The following is a 25,766-nucleotide window of genomic DNA, read 5'->3' as shown; positions in this document are numbered from 1 at the left end:
TTCTGTTTGTATGTTATTCCTCTGCGATAATCAGATTTAACAAGTCTCTCATGAAGCGTTTAAACATGTAGAATATTTGCTCTAAGACAAATAACTACAGTAATCAAGACATGTTTTTTTCAGAGATAATAGGCTACAATTATACAACTATTAGTCACAAACGATGTTGTGGGAAGCTGATGCCATGAAGGTTTAAAATGCATTAAAGAAGACAGATTGATTGCCGTCAGAAGCATTAATACTAAAGTGTCGTTAGGCGTTCATAAATAGGCTTATCCAAAGTTTATGTAGGCTAATCTTTGCTCTCTCCCTCTCCTCTCTCTCCCTCTCTGTTAATGTGTCTCTCACTCTCGAAGAACAAACCCAGGCTCCACCTCTTTATGATAATGTGACAGTAGCATCTCCAGCTCAGAGACAAGCCTCCTCTCATTCAACTATGTGATCTGTTTTTCCCACACACGGACCCGCTCTCTTCTCCTCTCCTCTTCTCGTGTCCCCCCCTCTTCTTCTTCTTCTCCTCCTCCTCCTCCTCCTCGGCGCACTCAATGCGCACCTCCCTCTCGCAAAGGAAAACCGCATTTGTCCGGCGAAGTTACTTTCTTAAAATAGTTGAGTTTGAAGTTTACTTTTGTTTAAATCCTCGGACATGACGACCATGGCAACCGCGGCTCCTCCGGCTCTGCTCCCCGCCGCTACACTCGGGCACCACCCGGCGCCGAGCTCCGTCTCTCCGGCCACCAACTCTCCGCCACCTGCGGCCACGTCCGCCGCCTCCTCCCCGGCTCCTCCGGTGGCGCACCCGGCGCTGCTTCACCAGTTCAGGGCGGACCTCTTACTAGCGAACGGGACTCCGTTGAAAACCGGCGGAGCCCCGGTGTCCAGCAGCGCTAAGCCGGTGTACGCCACCCCGTCGCCCGTGGAGAGCACGCCACAGAACAACGAGTGCAAACTGGTAGAGGTGAAAGGTGCCAACCTGGCCTCGTTCACGGTGAAAGACACGGAGCTCATCTGCCTGCCCCAGGCTTTCGACGTGTTTCTCAAGCACCTGGTCGGCGGGCTCCACACCGTCTACACCAAGCTGAAACGACTGGACATTGCCCCGGTCGTGTGCAACGTGGAGCAGGTCCGGGTGCTGCGGGGGCTCGGGGCCATCCAGCCCGGGGTGAACCGGTGCAAACTGATCTCCAGGCAGGACTTCGAGACGCTCTACAACGACTGCACCAACGCAAGGTGAGGGCGGGGGAGGGTGGGTGGGAGACAGGACAGGGGTGACGGTGTGACCCGGTGGTGACGGGGCTGGTGGAAGGTTATACCCAGTTGATGTTTGCAGGTGCAGCAGGTGGGGTTATCTAAAGCAGGTAGTATTTAAAGAAGGGAACATATATATCATTTTAGTATCCTTATACTATCTGATATCAGTCTGCAGGTCAGGACAAAACTTCCAGGATTCATCACAAAAATCTAAATAATATTGCAAATTGTAAGTCAATGATAGTTAACGATAAGTTTGCAACAGCTTTATGTGGTGGGTCTTCATCCTAATATTTTTCAGGCTTTATCTTCACACTGATATCCGCATGAGATTCCTCTCAATTAAAAACTAATAGAGTCTTCTAGAAGCCACTGTTAAACATGTAAACTGCGGTGTACAGGGACAAGGAATATCCCATGAATTTATTAGTCTTAAAATATGATCTCTTTTTTATTTGTATTGGTTGTATACCATTAGATGATGACTCCTTTTTATAATTATTTACTTCCACACTGCTGGGCCTGTCACGATTTACCATTTTAACAGATGATAAAAGCTGCGATGGTGTTGACGATAATTAATTTGAGTGTTCCTAATAAAAATAATCTTTAAAAGTTTGTCATGTTATCAAACACTATTATCTCTCGCTCTCTCTGACACACATACACACTGTCTCTCTCTGACACACACAAACACACACACACAGACACACACAGACACATGCACGCATTGAATCTGACACTGTCATTCTGAGAAATTGATTCTTCACAGAAATTAATTAATTTTCATTTGGCCCCAAGCGGCAGCTTAAATCAGGACAAGCTCACTCACTCACTCACTGATCCCTTTGCTCTCTCTCTCCTTCCCTCTCCTCCTCTCCCTTTCTCTCCCTCCTTAATAACTCGCTGTCTTATCATATCAACACTCTTTAGCCCTGAGCATCAGAACAGAGGAGATGATTAAATGAATTCTCGGTATTTATGATGCGATTATGTAAATTAGCTGTTTTGCAGAACTCTGATGGTGACCAACTACATGGGTCATCAATCCAATGCGCCACAGAGATGTTTGGATAAAGGAGCCATAAATTGGCTGGTATTCGTGGTTTCCTGGTGCCTCAGTCTGCTGTTGTTCAGACCACATGCTCAAAACAGCATGGGTTTGAATCCAGTTGAGTTTGGATTAGCCTTAGTTTGGGGAATTTATATTATTTGATGGTTAATCCCTGCTCCTTGGAGCATGAATGATCCAATTTACACCTGCCATTAAATACAGAAAGAGGATGTGCCAAGATGTGTTCAGATAGAGTTAAAAAAAACAACCTGATTTGGCAATGTACACACCTACCTATTTTGTAGTGGTTCCTGGGTGTAGGTCAAATAATTCAGGTGCTTTATTATGGCTCTACTTTTATCTTTAAGCTTTGATGCAAGCTTTGACTTGTTGAGAAACACCAGAGACACACTAAAAAGAAACAAACCTCAATGAGAATCAGCTCCCAGGTCCATGTGCATGGATTAGCACCTGCGCTTAAGCGTCTGAGGCCCCCCAACCAAGACAAAATCCAGATGCATCTTCTGGCTGCTTTGGGATTTCTTCCATGTCAGGTGTTAATGGGAACGTTGTTATACAACCGCTGAAAATACACAACCTCCGCCGTCTCTAATTACCCACACAACACTCAAACAGCCTTTAGTTAATGAGATCTGAAAACATCACTCGACTGAAATCTTCAAACGACTTCCGTGATTCTTTGTCTGAGGGCTTCAAATGTGCTGTGGTGGCCATTAGCATCATCCCCCGAAGTAGAAGTTTCTAAGTAATCCCTGGTGTGGATGGAGCAACATATAGGAGCAGGTATTAAAAACAAAAGTGGGACTCTGGATGGTTATCGTTACAGCGGGGAAGGCCGGTTCATCTCCAAGAACATGATGTTACGGCTCCCTGACAGCGTCAGGGCTCAGTGAGGTTTTTGTTACTGATTAAGACAGCCATCACTTATTATTTTCCAGTCCAGTACAGTCAGACAGGCTGGAGGGGAAATAACAGCCTTGTCTGATAGTTTAACATGACTAACAGGACACTTTACATGGATTCCTCCTGTTTATTATTTTGGCTGTTTGTTCATTCATTGGCTCTTTTTTAAAAAGATTAAACAAAACAGAAATTATGAAAATGTCCTTTGTTTATCACTGTCTTTCCATCTCCTCTTTGTCTCACTCTTTACTACTGCTGCGCGCACACACACACACACACACACACACACACACACACACACACACACACACACACACCCTGACCACTGACTCATCAAACCATGAAGAAGGGCAGACTTCACCCTCAGTCAAAGCCTAGTTGTAATTCATGCATAGGTGGTATACAAACACACACACACTCTCTCTGTCATGTCCTAACACACAAACTCACACGGTCACGCCTGTGTGTTTGCTGGCTTTTGCTGCTAAATGACATTAGTTCCACAGAGAGAACATGGCGTGCAGGAGGCAACCTGATCCTCCGTCCTTTTCTTTCTCCCTCACAAAGGAACAGTTTCATTCTCTGTTAGGTATACACATCAAACAGCTCGCTCAGGTCAAACTGTGTGTGTGTGTGTTTGTGTGTGTGCGTGTGTGTGTGTGCATATACTGTACATTTATACTGTTTGTAAACTCTGTGTAGTGTACACAAATGCCACCCCCAACATAAAAGTTGTATAGTGTAGCGAGGTAACTATGAGAACAAAGCATGTTTTAAAAACACATCTTTTGCACACAAAGACCAGAAAAGTAGCACAAGATATGTGTTTTCTAAGCAATGCTACTTTAAAGAATAAGTTCACCTAAATTACTTGATGTCTACGATACGGATAGTTTGGGTTTTGTTTGCCTGTATTTTAGGAGATACACTGACTTTTGTTTGTTATGGTATAACAAGTGCCTTACCAGAAACGATGTCCCGTTTACTTTATATTACAGTTAATGGTTTTCAGATGACTTCATTCCTCTTTAGACCTCCTTCTGTCGAAGTAGTCCCTTATAAAAAATGCGGTGTTGTGTTTTCTAATGGCAGCACAAACAAAATAGCGTTGTGTTGGGGTGTGAAGCAGAACACTCTGCAAGTCTGTGGCTAGATATCACGGGAGGTAAAAAGGAAATTATGTTTCATTATAATTTAGGTTAAGGAACCCTTTAAAGGAATATGTTACAAAGAAATGAGAGTGAGTTCACAACTGAGTTCTTTGCTATGAACATTTATGAATCAGGAATAGAATACACTTTGGGCAAACAAAAAAATAACTTAATCAAATCCAATGATAAATGAGACAAAGTGGCCTGCGGAGTGCAACAAAAGCTCGCTCTTTGTGTTTCTCTGTGGCAAACCTCGGCCGCATAAGTTGGCAGCGGCGAGCCGGCGTTGTGTGTATGTGTGGGAAGGTGGACTCCTCAAAGCCAAGCCCCACTGCCATGCCATAACTCACTGTCAAAGTCAGCAGCATTAGGATGAAGGGGAGGAGGGTGTGTGTGTGTGTGTGTGTGTGTGTATTCAGGATGGGGTGATTATCTCAACTTTAACCTCTGCACTCTTTTGATGTTGTATAGAGAAGAGCACGATGAGATAGAGAGGGCCTCCGCGTTTTCCAGTATGACAGGTTTTAATAGAGTACACACACACACACACACACACACACACACACCCCACACACACAGTCTTGACATCGTCTTGACCCTGGAATGTGAGAGAGGAATGCAAGGCGGTATCAGTTTAGAAGATCAGATTCTTGCCGTGATCAAACGTCCTGTGTGTGTGTGTGTGGTTTGTCCTGCCTGCTCCTTTCATGACATCATCACACAGGCTTTCCTAATAACAATGCCGCATAAAGCTTTTTATTTTTTTCAAGCCCTCGATTTTGAGAGGAAGATCACAACATCAATCTTTCCCTGCCTTCTCTGACCAGCAGCATAAGTCTTCCTACGAAACGGCGACAACGATATGATTTATCAAACCGGACCGTGACGGCGAATACAAACCCCGTGTGATAAACACAGATTGAAAGGATGGGAGCATGGGAGCTGTAAACCGGCGCTAATATATTCCAAACAAAATCTTGTTTGAGCTAGTTCTCCGAGACACACTCACATAAACACACACACACACACAGCTGCTACCTATCAGCACCTCAGTCTCTCCAAGTCAGTAGCTGTTCCACTGTTTTGACTGCAACACTTCCTCTTCTTTCATTACTTTTCTTTTTCCACACAGTGTCTGTGTGTGTGTGTGTGTGTGTGTGTGTGTGTGTGAGTGTGTGTGTGTGTATGTTAGTGGGGAAGCGAAAGATCTGTCATCTTTGTTATGTTTTGTTTCTGTTCCACCTGTGCTAAGCTCCAGCTGCCATGTTTGGCGTTTCATGTTTCAGGTAACCCACACACACACACACAGACACAGACACACACACACACACACACACACACACACACACACACACACACACACACTAAGCAAAGCTAAGCTTGGAGGGCAGAACTCAATGTACAGAGAACCTTTTTTTTCATGTGTGTTTGTGTGTGTGTGGCCGGAGCATTGGCATGAGGGAGGACGTCTGGGTGAGATTTTAATTAAAGTTTGAGACAAAGAGGTCATAAGCCATACACCCCCTCACACACACACCTTATACACACACACGCACACACACACACACACACACACACACACACACACACACACACACACACACACACACACAATGAACTGTTTTCTCTCTCCCCCCTCCTCTCTCTCATTCCATCCCCACAGCTTGATGACTTTTCCATGAAAGGCTTTTTCATTAATCCTACCTCAGGGAACCGGTGCTCTCCAACCTCACACACACACACGCGCACACACACACACACACACACACACACACACACACACACACACACACACACACACACGCACACTCACTCACTCACAAAACACACTTGCATGCTTAACACACACATGGACCTCCCTCTACGGGTCACTTTGATGTATCAACGCACTTGCAGACTAAACACAAAATTAGGTTCCAGTTCTTTATGCCCCCTAAAAAGCAACATATACACACCCACTAACAAGAACACAACGCACACACAGGCCATTAATTAGTGTGTGCAAATAAACAGTATTAAGGGAAAGGGAAGCGGCTGCTGTAAAAAAACAACCACAGACTTTGTGGTCTCTGTGTATTTTATTTCCCCTGACCGGTGTTGGCCTCTGGATTTGTGTGCATGGGTGTGCGCGTTTGTGTGCACGTGTTTGTGTGCACGTGTTTGTGTGCACGTGTGTGTGTATGTGTGTGTGTGTGCGTGCGTGCGTGTGTGTGCATTTAAGGTGTTCCAACATCAGTTGCAGTGGAACTATGTTGCTTTACCTTCAAACTTGAGAACTAAAAATATATTTCCTGCTTTTGTTAAGCACAGTATGCTTCTCTATATGCACTGCAAAAAATATTGTGTGTTATGTGAATGCACCCCCGCCTCCGAAAAAACGCTAACCGACACACACACACACACACACACACACACACACACACAGACATTCGCAACTTCATCCCTCTTGCACATTCCGGCTGTCTGTCTGTCAGTGTGTGTCTGTATGTGTGTGTGTGTGTGTGTGTGTGTGTACGTGTGTGTGAACATGTGTACATGTACCTATCTCTCCCTGTCTCTGTGTGTGTGTGTGTGTGTGTGTGTGTGTGTATGTGTGTGTGTGTGTGTGTGTGTGTTGAGATATCTGATGTCAGCTGTCACATCCCAGTCGGTCTGGGCCCATAATAAGAGACAATAATAACAACTCATTAAAACTGAGGGCAGGAACTGTGGAGCTCATCGGCTCATCAAATTAACCTTTGAACACTTCATACACACACACACATATCACACACAACCACACGCACACAGCGGTGTGCGCTCACACACACACACACTTAAGCTACCTGTTTTTCTCCCACAGTTAGTGACTACCCAATCTTTCCTTCTGTCTTTTTGTGTGTCCCCTCCCCACCCCCCACCCCCTACCCCTCTCAGCCAGTGGGTGTGTCAACAGGGGATTGGTCCTTTCTGCCGGGTAATTGATGAATTATATGCAATATGCAAATGGGGCGCCATTAATCTCCTGACTGACAGCTTCGTTTATGGGGCCTTAATGACGGCTGGATTAGATTCTAATTAAAATCTGCTCAAAGACACCCCACGCTAGGAAGCTGCTGCTGCTGCTAGTCCATCTCTCCCTCTTTTTTTTACTCTACTTCCCCACCTTTTCTCACTCTCTCGGACTCTCCCTCTATACATCTCCTCTCGTCTTCTCCCCTCCCTCTACATCTCCTCATCTTTCCCTCCATCTCCCTTTTCATCTTTATTGTTGATTCTTTTGCTCTCTGTCACACGTTTTTTCTTTTCCCCTCTTTCACTGACTCTGTCTTTTAATATCACTCTCTCTCTCACACACACACACACACACACACTTCACAGCCACATAATCGCCCACAGACTCATGTTATCTTATGTCAGGTTGCTATGAAAGGAGATGAGCTGCGCTGGTTGTCATTAAGCCTGATGTGGCCCGTGTCATTTCCCCTGTCAGGACATTCACACCGTTTAGTCAGAGCCAAAGTGATGTCTGACAGCTTTTCACATACCTCCTCCAGGATTGATTGAGCATGCCCGGCTCAATCAAACCATGTGAATCTGCTTGTAGTCGCAGCCTTTATTGAGGAAATGTGTGACATGGCGGGAAAAAAGGGAATGACCAAATGAGGAAAGGACGGAGAGGGAAGGAGGCGAGCAAACACATTTAATAAGCAAACAAATGAATGAGTAAGCTGAACAGTAATGAGGTGCTTTATTGATGCCATAGGGAAACTGCTTTTTTGCTTGCTCGTATCCACAGGGAGGTTAGATTTGCTCTACAGAAGCCTTCCTGGAACCGCTCGGGTTTCAGTGTTTTGCTTGTTGACACTTCAGCAGCATAAGAGGTTTACAGACTGAAGGGCAGTTTCTCTAACCAGGCCACCCATCTCAGTCACAGCATGAACAACGGAGGGAGTATTAAGTGTTAAACTGACTAATGTTAACCTGTGTTTTCTGTCTGCAGTTCGAGGCCGGGACGACCGCCCAAGAGGCTGCAGAGTGTGACAGAGGGCGGGACTCACCACCTGCTGTCCCACAGCGGCCTGATGCATGCAGGAATCATACCTCCTGCAGGTGACCACCCAGCCCTCACTACGCACACATGTACCCATGTGCACACATTGTACAGACGCATATACTACCACTGTTGAGAGAAATAATATCTGACACTCTATCATTATGATGTCCTTTTTCCAAATCACAGTTTAGTTTTATTAGATTTCATAATTTTTTTAATGTTTTCTTTCATTTTCCAATTTGCCTTGTTTAATGCAAAACTAAAAGCTAAGGTTTTGACAGATTCTTGTTAGCTATTTTCAGTTTCTCATATTTTTTTTAATTTCCTCTCTGATTTCTTTTCTACACAATAATTACATAGTCACAAAAATATCGGTAACCTTTTCGGTAACCTGCACTCTGGATATTAATAACAACACTTTTACTAAGATGATCTATACACCAGTACAGACTTCAGATATATTTGTTTCCAATCAAAGAATCAATATACTTTTACAATCAAACCTTGACACTAATGAGGATCAGTCAGACACATCAGAGCCTCTGGTCCAGCGCCACGTAACAAGCAGAACACAGAAAATTCAAAGCAGATATATTATTAATAATGTTCCTTGTTTGTAACACAAATTGCAGTTACTGACACATGTAGTTAGGTAAAGTTCTTAAATGCAAAGGTTTGACATGTGGAAATTAAAAAAATAATTTATAAGAATAAAAGATCAAAACTAAAACTAAGAATACAAATAATTGTATTTATAATGCTTTTTCTTTTGTTGATAAAATGTAAAATTGTTGCTTTTTGGGAGACAACAAAAACATTTGATAAAATATTCATATATTATTTGATGAAAAAAGTCACGCTCAAAACAAGTCAATTTACTGTGCCAGTGTATTCTGTATGAAAGATCCATTCATAGGAGAACGCCTATCTGGCTCTCTAAATCCCTCTTTACACTTTCCATAAGGTCAAGGTTTGTAATTCTTCAGAACTGCGCAGAAGTAAAAGTGTAAATCCCTCTTTTGGCTCCATGAGCTGCTTTAAACAGTGAATTAGTGACACATTGTTGCTTCAGCCCTCAGAGGAGCTGCTGGAAAAGTTCAAATTCTGTTCTCTTTTCAGCTGTCGGAAAGTGAAAGCAATGACCTGGCAGCTGAGTTACTCCCATCAGTTTAAAGAAAAGAGCAGGTTGCTTATGCAGGATAGACACAGGATGTGGCAGTATCCCGAACCCCCAAAATTATACATTTGATCCATTATCAATAGTGTGAGGAGGCGGGGTTTCTGGGAGGCGACCTGTGTGTTGATTAATAAAATTAGCATACACGCTGCTGACACCCGAGAAACTATACTCATAACTTGCAAGTTGACCTTTTCTTCTTGAATTTTAAGTACACAAAGTCCTCAGTTAAGTTGAGAGCAAGATTCATAATATGTAGGCCTTTGAAACCCCTTTTATGTTGCGTTAAAGTGTCTTGCTCAAATAGACAAACAGGAATTTAAATGTTTAATTTAGTTTGTAACTAGAAATTATTCTTGTATAAATGACACTTAAGCAAATCAATTGTCTCTTCAATCATAAAGTTGGAGGATGATTAAAAATTGTTTAGTGTAGCGGCAGGTGAAATGATTGAAGGGAGGAAAATCTATTATTTGTTATGACAGTCTGTTTTGAACAGTCTTAGTCAACTGCTTGCTTAAAGCCATAGTGCTGCTTGTTCTTGTGACAGAGTGTGTGTGTGTGTGTGTGTGTGTGTGAGACACAGAGAAAGGGAGAAAAGTAATTGTTGGCCCTCACCGCTCTCAAAGTTGCCCTTGGCTTTGTGCTCTTCAGTGCAACCTGATCTTTTCATTCCCTGCCTCAAAAGAAGCCATTTTCTGTTAGCTCCGCTTCCTCTCCCTGTTCAAAGGTGCTTGAGAGTGTGCGTGTATACGTGTGTGTTGTGCATGCGTGAGTGTTCAAGAGCATCTTTCTCAGTGGGAAAAGAGTCTTTTTCCACCAAAGGAGAGGGCACGGCAGCAATGTCAGCGCTACTGATTAGAGCTGGCCACATGAGAGGGGAGAAAGAGACAGAGAGCGGGAGGACATTTGAGCGTAAAAGGCCGGGAGAATCTTTGATGTCATCCTCCTTAGTCTCTTTCTCTCGCCTCATGCACTCACACATACACACACGCAACACGGTGGCTTATGTCCTGCTGTGATGCTGACATTTGAAAAGGTAAAGTAAGGAGAGGGGATGGGAGGAGAGCAGAGAAGAGGGCAGGGCCGAGAAGGAGAGAAGATGAGAAGAAAAGGAGCAATTTGTTGTGGTTGTCTACGTCTTAGACGGACTATTCATCGTAGAATGCTATTGTGTGTAACAAAGTCACAGCACTCAGCAGTTCAGTTGGTTGCAAATGTTCAGATGTATCCAAGATCAGGAAATTAAGACTTACGGTTTGTTTGCATTTCCCCAAGTCGTGTTTGCACAGTTGTGGGGTTTGTCTAACGTTAGTAATTCCCTGTGTTTGTCTGTGTTAGTGCGAGGGATATTTAATTTTCTGTGGCATTAGATGGAGTTTTAAAGGTTGATATGGGGGTCAAACTACCATCTGAGGTTCAAGACACAAATTAAAATATGGCTCAGCCCTCCTGCCACATTTCGTCACTCTCCATTTCGTAATATCCAAAAGGGCACAACCCCTATTAAAAAGTATCTTTACTTTTTTTTTCTGACTCTTCTAATTTATACTTACAAAGAAGAGCTCTCTGGCTAAAAGGTGGAGCTGCTGCCGCCGGTTAGTGTCGTCCTTTGTGCTGTGCTGTGGGATGTGATGTCCCTGTGTGGGAGAGATGAATGTCTTGGCTTGTTCCTATCACTGCTGATTCCCCGGCAGACTAAATGGTCAGTGCAGCGGTGCAGTCAGAATGAATGGCTGGCCTCTGTCTTCCCATGACAACCTCCTGCCTACCCACTGCTCTAATCCTCCACCGGGGCCATTGATCTGGCTCTTATTGATTCTTCTTCTTTCTTTTTTCTTCCTCTCTCTATATATCGGTCTCCCTCTCAGATCTGTCTGCCCTGGCCAAGAAGATCAAGTTGGAGGCGATGGTCAGTTACCACAGCAACCAACAACATGGCGGGCCAAACGGAGAGAACGGTGACCACAACCACAGACTGGGTGAGTGTCATCCTGTGTCCATCCACTCACTCATTCACTCACTCACTCACACACACTCTCTCTCTCTCTCTCTCTCTCTCTCTCTCTCTCACAAACACACACATGCGTATATATTTAACTGTGGTCATATAACACGTCGCACGGTTGTTGTCTGTACACATCTGTGACGCCAAGTCAATACGACTTGAGCAGCTGTGTTTATGTGCGGCTGCTGAATCAAGCTGATTAAAGCCAGGATGTGACATCACCGCTCCTCACCGGTACGTTTCCTTTGAGAGACGGTGAATGCAAAAACAAACTACAGCAGCAATGAGTCAGTTCTTCAGATGAAATAAACATCTGGGTCAGGTAATCCAAACCATCAAAACATCAAAGAGCATGAGGAGATATATTGTAGTAGTTTTTTCAGATTGTGATACATGCCTGTCAGGGGGAATATTTCTTTCAGCTTGGATTTGTTTGCCTACTTGTGGGAATAAAAACACAGTTGGTCATCCACTCTGCGGCCCCAAAATATTGCCAGCAAATCATTAGCACATATTAGTCATAGACCCAAACCAGCTCTGTTACACATGCTAAGCATGGCATTGTTCTGTCATATATTGAGTAACATTAGATCAGGGTTTACTGGAAGAGAAGTGTTTACCGTTCAGAGTTTAGTCAGCAGTGTGTTCTAATCCCTTTGGCTATACTTGTACAGGTATAATATTTAGTCATATGATATTAAAAACGGTTCCTTAGCACTGATCACTGGCTTCGCAGTAAAGGAAAGCAGCCAGCAAAAGTGGAGCGCCAGTGGACGAGACCAAGCGCACCCGGATGATAGAGAGATGAATAAGATGAGAGGCTGAAGCCAAATCAATAGTCTTCTCTCTAATTCACTATCCTGAATGCAAACGACAAACGCTGGACAATCGATGGAGGAACGGACACACGCACGCGCACGCACGCACGCTCACGCACAAACACATGGGCCGCACCGCCCCCACTGTTATCGACAGGTTAAAGCGACATCAGTGTGTTTAGACAGATGACAGGGCTTATGGAGGTCTGCGTGGAATACGCTATCATCCTGGGATGCATACACACACACACACACACTTAACATGAGGCGCATACTGCAAGGCTTTGGGACAGAAATGAAAAGGAAGAAATTGTCCTTGTGTTTTTCAGAAATTACAAAGAGACAAAAGTGAAATCCCTGTATGTTTGGGCCGAGTACCTTGTGTTTTTGGCTTTGTGTGTGTGTCGTAAATCTTTTTCTCTACCCGTGTCTGTGAAACGCTCCCAGCCGTAAGCATTGTTTACCATGGTATACACTCAGTTACAACTGCAGGCATCTGTGCGCAGTTAGGTGGCATGGTTACCACCATTATAAACCTGTAAAGCCTAATCACTGTTAATGATAGAGTCAAGTGGAAACACACACACACACACACACACACACACACAAACATTCAGTGTAGGCATACATACACACATAAGAACGATGTGTTTTTTCCATACCGCCACCCACGGCCTTATGGGAAGGATAGGCCCCTACCAGGGCTTTAACCACTACAAAGGCAATCTCAGATTACACACACGCACACACTCACAAATGCTGAGTGTGACACCTTATGGGCTGGGGAAGAGCGGGGAGAAGCCATTTCTGCATTTAACAAGATCTTCTGGGAAATTTACAGTAACTGTTTGTTTACAGTAATGGTTTGTTTGGATAAACATAAGAGAGGCACTTTGACTTTTGATGTTTTTTAATGAAACATAAGAGAGAGTGATGGGAGGGCAGAGAAAGTGAAGAGAGTGGGGAAAACAGAGTTAAGAAGGAGAGTGAAAATGAAATTATAAATGAGGTGGGGTTGGAGGGGCCGGGGGGTGGGGGGCTTACAAAAGTGGAGCACTGGTTTCTAAACCAAGGCTTAATATTTGTAGTTGGCTGCTAGTTTATTGTCGGAGCATCTGGTTATTTAGCTCCATTCAGACAGATCTTTTGTTTGGATTGGTTTCTGCTCTGGGCAAGTGAGAGACCAATCTGCCAAATGCACAAAGCACTGCACATATGTCCAGCGAGCCCGACTCGTAAAGTCAACGCCTCACTCTTTATTTCTTAGTTTGCCCTTTTCTCTTTCTTCCTCTTTTTTTTTCTCTTTCTTTTTTTCCCCTCTGTTATTTGTCCTATTTCATCTCCCCTCTTTGGATAGCCTTTTTTGTTTTGTTTCCATGCACTCGTTCTATTATTTGTGACAATTGTGTGGAATAGAGTCCAAGATTTTTTCCTTTGTGTTTATAATTACCCAGCGTGCATTGCTGGCCCAGCACCAGGACTGCCATCAGCTTCTTTTGTTTCACTTCCTCCCTGTGTTTCTTTTGTTTTTGTTTTTCCTTTTATTAAATGATAAATATTTATGTCATTTTCTCCCCCCCAACAGGATTGTTTGTTTCATGAATAGAGGGACTGCAACAACCCACTAGGGTGCTGTTGAGAGGAAGGATTTTCTTTAAAGATAGTGGATGCTTCTGGTAACGAGAGGAGTGCGAACAACAGATTGGCCAAGATAATAAAGAGTTTGGTTTGAGCCGCTGAAAATGTGTTGGGTTATCGTCAAGAACAGCGAGGTATTGATAGAAAAGTTAGTCGTTTCTTCTTTAATTCCAGAGAGGCCGTGTCTGTGGTTTTTTGTTGTAATGAGCAGGTGAAGTGTTTCTCTATCATGTCCTCTTCTACCTCCCTTCCCTTTCTCTTATTTTCTCCCCCTGCTCTCATCCTTTTCCCCACTCGACATCTCGAGACCACTCACACATATTTTCGAGTCGTGGTTTAGAAGCAGAGCAGTCATCCAGGTAATACTGACTTCACAGAGGAATGGCATTGGTTTCCAGTTTCAAAAAGTTCAGTTCAGTACACAGCACAGGACTGAGCAGAGGTTTTAAATTGTGATGTATAAATACAACTGAAGCAAATAGGAAAAAAGAGGGAGACCTGTTTCATGTTGGGTGCATGTATAGTGCAGCTTTGATGGCCTTTAAACAGAGTCGGTCTGACCTTTTATGAGAAGCTCCACTCTTGCTGTAATACACTGTGCTCTTCCTCTTTCAATAGTTCTCTTTTTTATTCTATCCCCCCCCCCACCAGTTCTAGATCAGTTGCCCTTCATGATGATGTCACATCCTCTGATTCCTGCCAGCCTGGCGCCGGCCTCCGTTTCCATGGCAATGGGCCAGATGAACCGATTGAGCACGCTGGCCAGCATGGCCAACCTGGCGCAGCTCCACGCCAAGCCCCCTGCTAGGACTCCCACCTCCGTCATTAAGGTGAAATCAGAGGACCGTCAGCGCGGTGGATCCGTCCATGTGACACTCGGGCTTGACACTTGCTTTCAACAAACACAGACATATTTTCTGTCCCTAGAATTCAAGATCTTTTGATTAGCATACATGCAGAACTTAGAATCAAGTTTCTATGGTTGTGGCAAAAAAATGTCAGTTGTCTCGTGGCTCAAGTTCTGGCTCACTACCATAATGTAATCCATTGTCATTTGGCTTAAGGCCAATCCCATATCTATTTACATATTTGCGATATCAGATATCAGAAAACTCTGATCTTCTAAGCCAGGTTGGTTAGGATGGTTTTCAGGAGTAAAAGGTTTGTAAGGATTAAAAATGTGACCAAACATTTCAGATTGTAAGCGTCAGTCCTCACAAAGTCTTCCATTACACCAAGTCGTCGTCAGCAGCAGGAAGTACCGGTCGTAATTTTAACGGTGCATTGTTCAACCACTGGGCTGGGTCCCACAAATGGTTTAAGAGGCTTATTGAAATGAGCACCAAATTGTCCTGTAAACACTAAAGAATACCAATATATGTTTTCAGGCTTTTACAAGAATATAGTTTTGCTTTGACTATTGGTAATTTGTGGATAACTTAATTCTGCTCAAACACAGCTGCTACATTTGGTTATAATTGGGACACGTTTTAACATCTCTGGGTTTTAGAACCCGGCAAGTCAACAAAAGCAAGAGCGTTGTATCAAGTTAAAGCTAGCGTTTGCTCAAACTAAATGGACTTAATGTCATTGATTGTCGTTGGTCACTCAGTTTGTTAACCATCCTAAATGAGACAGGAGCTATTTCCAGTCATGTTGAAGAAGAAAAACAATGTCAGCAATTCAGCAGAGTAGCACTAACTTCCGTGTCTGCTTTTAACAGTATCTTCATTTTTAGGCAAATTAGTCATCCTCAAATGCCATTAAATAGAAGCATACAAGCAATAAAATATATATATAATATATATTTTGTGGTTTCTTTTTTTTTTACTTTACGAACCGATATTTCTTGTTGTTCGGTAGGAGCGTGTGCTCGACAGCCCGTCCCCCTCTCCGTCATTGGATGAAGCGCAGATGTCATCCAATCACAGCAGCAGTGTGTCCAGTTCACCGTCCCACACAGAGCGCTTTGCAGAAACCACGCGTACGTACTTACCTGTGGTAAAGTGAACTATGCTATAGCTTTAATAATACCGGGGAGGTATTTCTGAGTTGGGACCTTTTTGACTTTTTATATTTTCGTTTCAGACCCACATGATGACGGCCTGTCATCAAGTCACAATGTGCTTGGGCACTCACCTGGTTTGGTGCATGTGGCCAGAGAGACAGATGGGACCTCAATGGAGTACAGCAAAGAGAACAAGAGGAGCCACACTGACAGAGGTAAGATTCACTATTATGTTTGTATAGCCTTTGTCAGCGTTGGATCTGGTTTCCCAGAACTTTGCTCTTTTAAAAACATATTTACTGAGTTTATATGCCTGGAGTCTATTTTACGTCTCTTTTTGTATCTCTGGCATTCGATTTTCTCGTCAACCTTTTATCCGATCGACTTCACACTGTACTGCTGAGGACTTAAGGAAGTGCAGTGTTGATTGTGAGCTCTTCGGGACATATTTATTAGTATTGCGTTATTAAACACTGTTTAGTGTTTTGAGAGGGCATCCCTATTAACTGTTACACCGCCAAAGGGCATGCTGGGTACAACTTGTACTCTGTAAATGGACTAGATATGCTTTCCAATGTTGCCCAATGGTCATTTGCGGTATTGCAGCAAAAGAAAATCTTTCCTCAAAGCATTTTCCGCATAAACTCTGCGCATTGCTAGGGGACAGCGACCATGTCATGGCAGGTGTATTGCTCAGGGCCCAAGGAAGCGCATTGTCGAGTGTGAAGTTGTCTGAATGAGGGGTTCACAGGAAAGAGGAAAAATAATGGAGGCCAAGCAACGGGCCAGCTTTGAACAAGCACTGCACTAGTTACTCAAATAGCTTCCACTTCAAAGGTCAAGTTCTTGCTGTTTCCTGAGAATTTTGTGTTACAGTCATTAATCATTTAATGATTATTAATGAGTAATGATTATTTCTCTGCCAAATCAATTGCTGTTAAACAAAGTCTGTCGATACGGTTTCCATCCTATCCATTCTTCAGATTTGTTTACACATTTGCGGCAAGTTTGTGATGGTTTATTTAACACTAATTATTTTAAAAGAGAAAGGGTTTTCCAACAGTTTGACAGGAAATAAATATCTCAGTAACAGGTTAATAAGGATTCACTGTCTCCCCTCCTCCTCCTCTCCTCCCCTCCTCCTCCCCTCCTCCTCCTCTCCTCCTCGCTGTCGGTGGGCCCCCTGGCTTCCCGCGGAGAGCAAAGACAAATAATTCTGCAAAACAGGGCTCCATTAGACCGGGAAGCAGTGTTACATTAGCCAGCCATTTGCCGGGCCGCGGCCTAACGAGCCAGGCGGCCTCCCGCGCTCTCAGCTGGACCTCATCTGCATAACGACCGCCTCCCTGTCGTTAGGGCCCGCGTTGCCACGGCGCTGCAACGTCAGTTGTTTGGTTCTCTCTGTCAGGGAGGTTTGCATTAGCTTAATGAGGACTGCTCAAGGACAAACAGTCAGCAGAAATCTACAGCGAGAGAGGGAGAGAAACTGAGAGTTTGTATGTGTGTGCACGCGCCTGTGTAAATGTATTCTAATACTGAATCACATTATTCAAGTAATCGAATCTAAAAATCACAAAGGCTTCCCAGGTAAGGTTTCAGATGCTGTCAGGTATCTGTGAACATATTGACAAAGCAGTGATGGCACCAACGACGTGAATGCCATGCATCACACATTGCATTTATGCAATTGGTTTTTAATTGATTTTGCAGCATGCAAATGAAACACATGTACATTTGCTGGATTGCAGGCTTTTGTGTTCGACCTACAACATCACAAGATAGGTTTATCGTGGATTGAAGAGACTTTCAAAGAGCACTTCAGCGCTGTCATTCTGTCAATCCATTGTATGATAATCTCTGAGTGTGTGTGTGTGTATGCGAGTCAGTTTTGGCTGTGTGTGCTGTTTCAGTAGTCTTTGAACAACGTATCCATGCAGCAAAGATCAGAGGCCATCCCTGACACCTCACTCCCATTAACCAAACATCAGCAGAATTTTATTCTCTGTCTGTCTCTCTCCTTCTCTTCCTCCCTCCCTCCTGTTCTCTTCCGCTGACTGGCAGTCTTCACGTGGTGAAGTTCATTAGCCCTGGGGACGGGTGGGAGAGGAATAAGTGAGGGGAAAAAGAGAGTTGAAGTTGGGAGAAAAGAGAAAAACAGACAGTGACCTTGGTTAGGGAGATGGGTAAATGATCAAACGAGCTGGCAGCTGTGTGTGTGTGTGTGTATTTATGCCAAACGTGTGTGTGTACGTGTGTGTGTGTGTGTGTGTGAGCGTGAGGTAAAGTAGGCGTAAAACAGTAACTCAATAAAGGATCAGTCACATCCAAGGAGCCTGGGGAGCCCACGCTGCTGACTGCGCACTTCAGCGCCTACGAATGTGTGTGTGTGTCTGTATGTGAGCCACGGGAGTGTAGTTGGATGCCCTCCGCTGAGCTCGCCAGCACCTGCTAATTACCTTTCTCTACAGAGCAATGCTTTTAGCAAGAAAGAGGGAGAAAGAGGAGGAGGAGGAGGAGGAGGAGGGAGGAGGGGGTATTGCTTCTCATCTGTGAAACACCTTGAATGTGACAGTTGCCAAGACGTGAGGCCGAGGCGGCGTAGGGGAGGTGGGTGGATTTGGAGCAGAAGATGCTGTGGTCAGCTAAGTGGAGAAAACACTGTCATTTGTCACAGACAGAGAAAAGTGCCAGATATCACATTGCACGTTCACACTCGTCTCTGCTCCAGTAAGCGTCGGACTCCCAGGACGTCTCCGTCCTCAGTGACTCGGATGACAGTGAATGCAGAAAGTGAGCAACTGCCTGATGTGGGGTGGGGGGGTGGGGGGGGGTGCACAAAAAAATTCTAATCTTCATCTCCCCTACCGTCAGGAATCAGGAACACGGCATTCTCAGGTTTACAAACAGATGGTCATCCATAATGCAGCTTCTTAGCTGTTTTTATGGGAGATGTCAAGCTGTGGTGCATTATCAATAGGCAGAGTGCCATCTATTAAAGGGTAGCCACATTTTTAAAAACTCCAGACCAGGACTTCTGCGTATGTGTACATGCTCACAGTAATTAGTGTAAACACCTATTTACTGTGGGACTGTTTGCAAGACACTCTATTCATGTATTTATAGAAATTTGCATTTACCCTTGTTTGCATATTGTTGCTGGAATGATGATCCTTTTGTAGGTTTTAGACAAACATTAGTCAGTGGCCTGTATGTAAACGTTATTTACACTTGTCAAAATACTACTTTCAAGTCCTTTACAGGAGTAAAGAAAAAGATCAATCTCTTCATGCTGAAGTTGACTACACTGGTTGTATGTTGCTTTGGACGTAAACAACTGTCAGATGAATATTATGTCATATAAAGTTTAGACTGATAAAAGATGCAAAATGTGAAAACCACAAAATATTAAACTGGAAGTGCAAGAAAAAGACAAAGAAAACAGGTGACTTTTTTTGTTTGAATGTTTTTAAATACAATAAGATGATTTTTAAAAAAAAATGATTTTCATAAAAGGCTTTTGTTCATTCGCAAACTCTCAAAATATTCATTACGAAGTTGTCCTTCAGAAAAGAAAGGGAAGTCACTGTTCGAAGGATGAGATTATTCTATATTGTTCTTATTGTCAGCAAAAACCCAAGAAAACCAAACAATGCGTTCGTACTTTCTGACTTCCTGACCGTAGTGCTCATCCCAGAGCCCATCTCTTCCTCCTGAAGTCAGACATCTTTAAAAACAGCTCACGAAAATATACTTTAATATTTCTAAACCTGGCATTGTTTTTCAAACAGCTGGGCACTGTAGTTTTTAGCAGACCTTACTCAAAGAGGAGTAAACTGTGCATTTGTGAGGCGCTATTTTCAGTCGCAGATCTGGTGAAGTATTTACAGCAGCAGAAATGTGTATGTAGAAACGACTGGTAACAAAATGTACGCCCATGTTTGAGGTAATAAAGGAATATGATACCCAGTGCAACAACGTTTCGGATGATCAGCTATATCAGGTTTTGCCGTCACAGAAAATACTTGTTAGTGGCATCAATACATTGTTGGTTTTGCTCTTTTCATGGCAAGAACAAGGTAGAATGTGACTGCAAAAATAAACTGTACTGCCTTTTTATGTTAAACTAACTCGACATCAAAATGTCTCTCTGCCCTCCAGATAACAGCTCCTTGGCCGCTCAGACAACCAGGGAGAGCTGTGATAGACAAGTCTACCAGAAACCCCCATCAGGCTGTGAGAGGGTATCTTACCCCGCAGGACAGAAGCTCCCAGCAGGTCTCCACCACACGCCCTTCATCTTCCCGGAAGGCTTGTCCTCCATAGAGACCCTGCTCACGAACATCCAGGTGAGGCTCTGCTGGGGCTTTATTATTATTATTATACTCTGAGATGAATAGGAAGGGAGATGAGCCACTCTTTGGGATTTCCTGAAATGGTAAATAGCAGACATTTAAGATGTGCAGTAATTGGGATGGGCGTGTGCTGACCTGCTTCTCATATTTTACATGTCTTTGTTATCGAGGAGTCACAATGAAAGCTCTCCCTGGCTGGGTTTTCACAGGAAGAAGGGGGGGAGGGTGGGCGACATGTTTTTTTACCTCATCTGACCTGATAGCATGTGGTTAAAAGATCACTATTAACTGTCATGCGGTTCGATCAAATGTATTTCTTTTTCTTTTTTCCTGCCTGAGTAAATTCAGGAATTATACACCAGAGTAAAACATTAGACCACAACATTGCCCGAGGAAGAGTCAAATTATTTGTTATCTTTATTTCTTTTACACATTGATGTGGTTTACATGATCTTTTCTATATTTACTGCAGCTCATTTGAAATTACTTTAATCTTGAAACTTGCCTTTGTTAAAGTGGTGCGAAACTGTCTGCCTATTTACTGAGGGTTATGTGAAGTGTTTGAAGAAGACAGACGCCTCTCCTGGCTCCTGATCAGTGTGTAACCTGTTGATGTGTCGCTGTGTGTCTCCAAGCAGGGTCTGCTGAGGGTTGCCATAGAGAACGCCCGGGCGCAGGAGAAGCAGGACCAGATGGAGAGGACAGAGCTGAAGATGGAGCTGGTCCGGGAGAGGGAGCTCAGGGAGACCCTGGAGAGACAGCTTAGCATGGAGCAGAAAAACAGAGGTAGGCCGCACCACATCATGCACCACATGCAGTATCTTAGGGAGACTTTAGCAGAAACAGTGAACTCGGCTGTCACAGACCCGCCAAAATGTCCTCTGTGCACAGTATACTGTACTTTCAGTGTAAGTAAACCGTGAGTCAGGAGCAAATTGGGACGGTTAAATATTCCTGAAACCACAATGAGCTCACAACACCTTCAAAGTTCCTCACATCTCTTGATGTAAAGATCTCTGTTCAGGAAGCCAAGAATATAATAAACAAATTCCTGCATGAATGGATACAAATGAAGTCAAGTTTGAAAATATTTGAAGCATCTGAATAACTTTTATATGAAAAACACATTTACTTGACATCCTTTGTCATTTCTTTTTTTCTTCCTTTTCCTCTTCCTCTTCCTCCTCTTCCTCGTCTTTATTCAGTTCTGATCCAGAAGCGCCTGAAGAAGGAGAAGAGGAGTAAGAGGAGACTACAGGAGGCCTTGGAGGAGGAAGTCAAACTGCGTGATCAGGCAGAGCACACCCTGCTGCACACTGCCAACACACACACAGGTACAGGCGCACACTGTGTTGGAAGACATCATGAATTCCTTATGGGTTTTTCTGGTTGTTTTTTTTTATGAGCCTTTAATGTTCTTGCAACCAATGTGATTCTCATTTTCATATTAAATGTCACCAAGCCTTCTATGCAACATAGCCTTGACTGCCTCCAATTAAGTGTCTTTATTAATGAATGACCAAATTACAGGCCATCAATCATCAGCAGCCCCTCCTCACACAGAGTCTGTGACCCAGGACGTGGATGGGAGCAATCACGATGACAACAGGCTGGACACCAAGACAACAGTACAAGGTACAGGTGTCCAGAAAACAAACACCGCTTCCTCAGTGTGTCAAATTCTCATCAGTGAAAATGTTGGAGCGGTGCAATTATTAGAGGAATAAAAGCTGCTGTCACTGCTAAAACGTTCTGTCACCAAATGAAAACCTAAAAGAAATAACCTAAGTACAGAGTTTTTAAATTGTGAGTTTAGTTCCTTTTAAAAAAGTATAAATTAAAAGTGAAGGTGAGTGTATCAACATTAATTTTTTGGTGTTTGAATGATAAATAAAACAGACTTTTCAGTGTCAGAATTGTGAAATAAACTGTGATGTACCTGCTGCTGGGGATTTATTTAGCTCCTATCAACTGAGCTGGGACGGCAGATTTCATTATTACTCACTGATGCTTAACTGACCAGTCTACTGGAAGGGGTTTTTGAAAGATTTCACAGGGAGAGACCCACTCATGAGAAGTTGAACAAAATGAAATGAAGCGTGAGGCAGTTCACCGGGGCTACCATTTTAATGGAGATGGGCGTTTAATATATTTATTTTGCCAACATTATTGTCTTCACAGGGATACATTAATGAAACAATCCCACGTGTCACGTCTTAAATAGACAGAAAAAGAAATGTCCGTGATCTCTCGCCCGGCCTCATCAAAGGAGTGCATGGTTCCAGCCCACCTCTGCTCCGTGCCGTTCCAGGACCGCCGTACTAGACAGCGTGCTTGTTCAAAGCCAATTTTTAATTGAATGTCAGTGAAGCAAGAAGAGAACTGGCCACTAATTAACGGCTGTCTTAATTGTCCTCGTGACGAGTTTGTTTGGACATAATTTGCATAATTAACACCCAGTAATAAATCATTTAAAGGGGAATTGTCTGTCAGACAGCAGGGCAGGATGTGGTTCCTTTGTGCCAGGAAGTTTTATCGCCAAAAACAGGGATTAGGGGCCGAAAAAGACTTTCAACTGAGCCTTCCTTAATAATTATCTTTCATTAATGATCTTAGGGCAAGGTTATAGGGGACAGTGTTCAATATGTGTTAGCATGAATTTGTATTATAAAGCACTGTTTCAGTCACTGTGATCTAACCTAAAGAATCTGTCTGCATTCATTTTAACTGATAGAATTGTGATTGTGTTTTATTAGACTGGATTTCTTTCTGGATTTCAGAGGGCAGAGTGTTCCTGCAGACCACCGGGATGTACTGAAGACGAGGTGGAAGCGTGGACGGATGAATGGACGGATGAATGGAAGAACCGAGTGATTAAGATTCCTCATTTATGAGAGATACAATCGACAGGCATGCTCGGTCGCGCAGTGGCATCCGAGATGCACATCTCCGCCTCCCCGAGAGGACTCCCCGACATTTCAAGGGTGACATTTGAACTTTTCCATTGTTCTCTTGTTTAATTTATTGCATTTATCCGTGAATCTCGGCCGTAGTGGGAACAGTATTTTATTCTGATGATGTGTTTGACTGTGTTTCTTTCAACCAAGGTTTTTAGATCCTAGATGAAGATGACCATATTTTTTTGTTTTTTGTTTTTTCCGTGCTGTTTATCTGGACACAGGTGGCGAATATAACTTGTAACAGAGTTGTGTACATATACAATATATAGTCATCATTTTTGTTATTATTATTATCACAAAAACATATTGGCATGTTGTACAGTCAGTAAATGACTTGTATTGTGTATGTTATGCAGTAGTGCAGTTTGACAATACAAACAATACAAATCCTTTTTATTAAATTGTGTCAGTGCTTCTTTCTTTATTTCACAAGTTCCATGTGCTTTTATCTCTGTACATATCTGAGGGAGTGTGGCGTGATGTGACATTGACTATTGCACCATCTCCAAAATGATACACGTAAATATCGACAGACCCAAAGGAAGGTGGTGAGCAGGGTCGCATGTGAGCTGCCCTTTAGTGAAACATGATGACAATGCAGTCTCTCTCTCTCTCTCTCACTGTGGCTGCGCTCAGTTTTTTTATCATGTTTCTTTCTCAGGATAAAGAAGAGTGAGGTGCTATTCATAGGCCAATAAATTGTTAAGTAAATTCATAGAAAGAGAAAGACAAAAGAGAAGAACATGCTTTTTGCTGTGGAAAAAAATAAAATGTGGCTATTTTATCATCTTTGCAGGCCAAATATTAGCATTGCAGAAGATGTCGCCATATCCAATTAAACTAATGAATATATTTTCCGTTATTTTATAGTTATTTTGGATTGCAGCCCTGAAAATGTCCGGCAACATATATCAATTGTAGCTCATTATGTATATATAGTATACTAAAGTATTTCTGCATCCATTTTAGAGATATTTCAAAGCAAAACGTGTGTGGCTGGAGACATGCAAAACTACACCAAGTCTCCCTCCACTGATGCAGACGGCGGATGAATGAATATGTGATAAATTATGTAAAGGGTCGAGGATCACAAATGCTGTTGAACATTGATTGCTTTTTTAATATTTGAAGCAAATTCCTCTTCGCACAAACACAGTACACACTCAGGATTTTCTCAAGCTTACTAAAGTAATATTTCACTTTGTTCTGAAGCCATTTGTTGTGTCAAAGAAATCCTTGAAGTAGACCCGATTTTGCTCATGCAACCTTGTGTAAGTGTGCAGCGTGCCGTTTCCTGGGCACGGGCAGATAAGCTGGGGGTCCAGGACTTAAACAATACCTCAATTACAGGCAATTCTTCCTGAATACAGAGTGGCTGACATGTGAATAGCAATGATTCATATAAATGAATGTATGAATGAGTCATCAGCATTTCAGATGACCACCTCACAGGCTGTCTTCACGAAAAAGGTTTGTGACTTAATTCAGCACCGCTCGACTCATTTACGCTCCCTTGTATCTCTCTCACACACACACACACACACACACACACACACACACACACACACACACACACACACACACACATCCCTCACAATTCACAGAGTAGCATTGTCCTGCCGAGAGACGTGTAATGGAAAAGATAAATGGAGGATAAAGCTAAGGTGACAGGGCCAAGCATGCATGTGTGTATGTGTATTTGCGTGTGCGCGTGCCTCTGTGTGTGTGTTCTTGCATGTGTGTACTGCACAACAGACCAGCAAACCATCTGCTCATCTCCTCTTAATGAACAAAGCAAACAGCAGGAGTCAAGGCTGTCTCCAAATCTGGACTCTCTTTATTGGTAAGCACACATACACACATTCGCACATCTCTGCGCTGTTTAATCTGATTATCTTTGATTGAGAACAGGGGCAAAGCAACCTTTTTAGACCCCACTCCTACATCAGTGACAGAGAAGGACTGAAACACAATTAGCAAGCTGTTCCTGAGCTCTGCTTCGCAGTCACATCTGACCACAAGCAGCCAAATAGACCTAATGGGTGGGAACTAACCAATGGGAGCTAACACGCATACTGCATCTGTGGATGATGGGGAAAGGCAACACTATTAGACAGCTGTTCGCCATATCTTTTCAAATGCACTTGGACGTAACATAAGCATTCAATCAATTGGCTCAGGAGCAATCACAGCTCACCATGAAGGTGTATACACACGGTTTGATGTGAAGAAAAACTGGCAGGCTGTCGTGTAAGACCAAGCAGTCAAAGGAAGTCTGGACCTCGACGAGATATGAGACTGTGTGCATAAGGACAAGAGGACCATGAGAAAAATCCATTAATAATACAGACTTGGTGGAGCCACATCCTGCTCAAGGCCCCGAGGATAA

At 43.3% G+C, this 25,766-nt stretch overlaps 1 protein-coding gene across 4 annotated transcripts; it reads left to right on the top strand.

Moving 5' to 3' along the window:
• Positions 1-387: 387 nt before the first annotated feature.
• dachc (dachshund c) lies at positions 388-23,778 on the top strand. 4 transcript variants are annotated; one of them, XM_034552843.1, is made up of 11 exons: positions 388-1,230; positions 8,363-8,472; positions 11,465-11,575; positions 14,709-14,887; positions 15,921-16,041; positions 16,146-16,280; positions 20,224-20,411; positions 21,056-21,203; positions 21,623-21,751; positions 21,948-22,052; positions 23,174-23,778. In XM_034552843.1, the coding sequence occupies exons 1-11, from the start codon at positions 647-649 to the stop codon at positions 23,233-23,235; spliced, it is 1,872 nt and encodes a 623-aa protein (XP_034408734.1). In that variant the 5' UTR covers positions 388-646; the 3' UTR covers positions 23,236-23,778. The 4 variants fall into 4 exon arrangements, with proteins under 4 accessions (XP_034408734.1, XP_034408737.1, XP_034408735.1 ...); XM_034552846.1 differs by having other exon boundaries at positions 429-1,230; positions 23,198-23,775; XM_034552844.1 differs by having other exon boundaries at positions 647-1,230; positions 21,053-21,203; positions 23,198-23,778.
• The last annotated feature ends 1,988 nt before the right edge of the window (positions 23,779-25,766 follow it).

This window comes from Cyclopterus lumpus, chromosome 15, assembly GCF_009769545.1.
Source record: "Cyclopterus lumpus isolate fCycLum1 chromosome 15, fCycLum1.pri, whole genome shotgun sequence".
Classification (NCBI taxonomy): Eukaryota; Metazoa; Chordata; class Actinopteri; order Perciformes; family Cyclopteridae; genus Cyclopterus; species Cyclopterus lumpus.
This window is presented reverse-complemented; position numbering and strand designations above follow the sequence as displayed.

Excerpts from the sequence above, each read along its gene's own strand:
- dachc (XM_034552842.1), top strand. The coding sequence starts at position 647 with ATGACGACCATGGCAACCGCGGCTCCTCCGGCTCTGCTCCCCGCCGCT. Across the intron at positions 1,231-8,362 it reads AACGACTGCACCAACGCAAG|TTCGAGGCCGGGACGACCGC; the intron begins GTGAGGGCGGGG and ends TTCTGTCTGCAG. Across the intron at positions 14,888-15,920 it reads CTCCCACCTCCGTCATTAAG|GAGCGTGTGCTCGACAGCCC; the intron begins GTGAAATCAGAG and ends GTTGTTCGGTAG.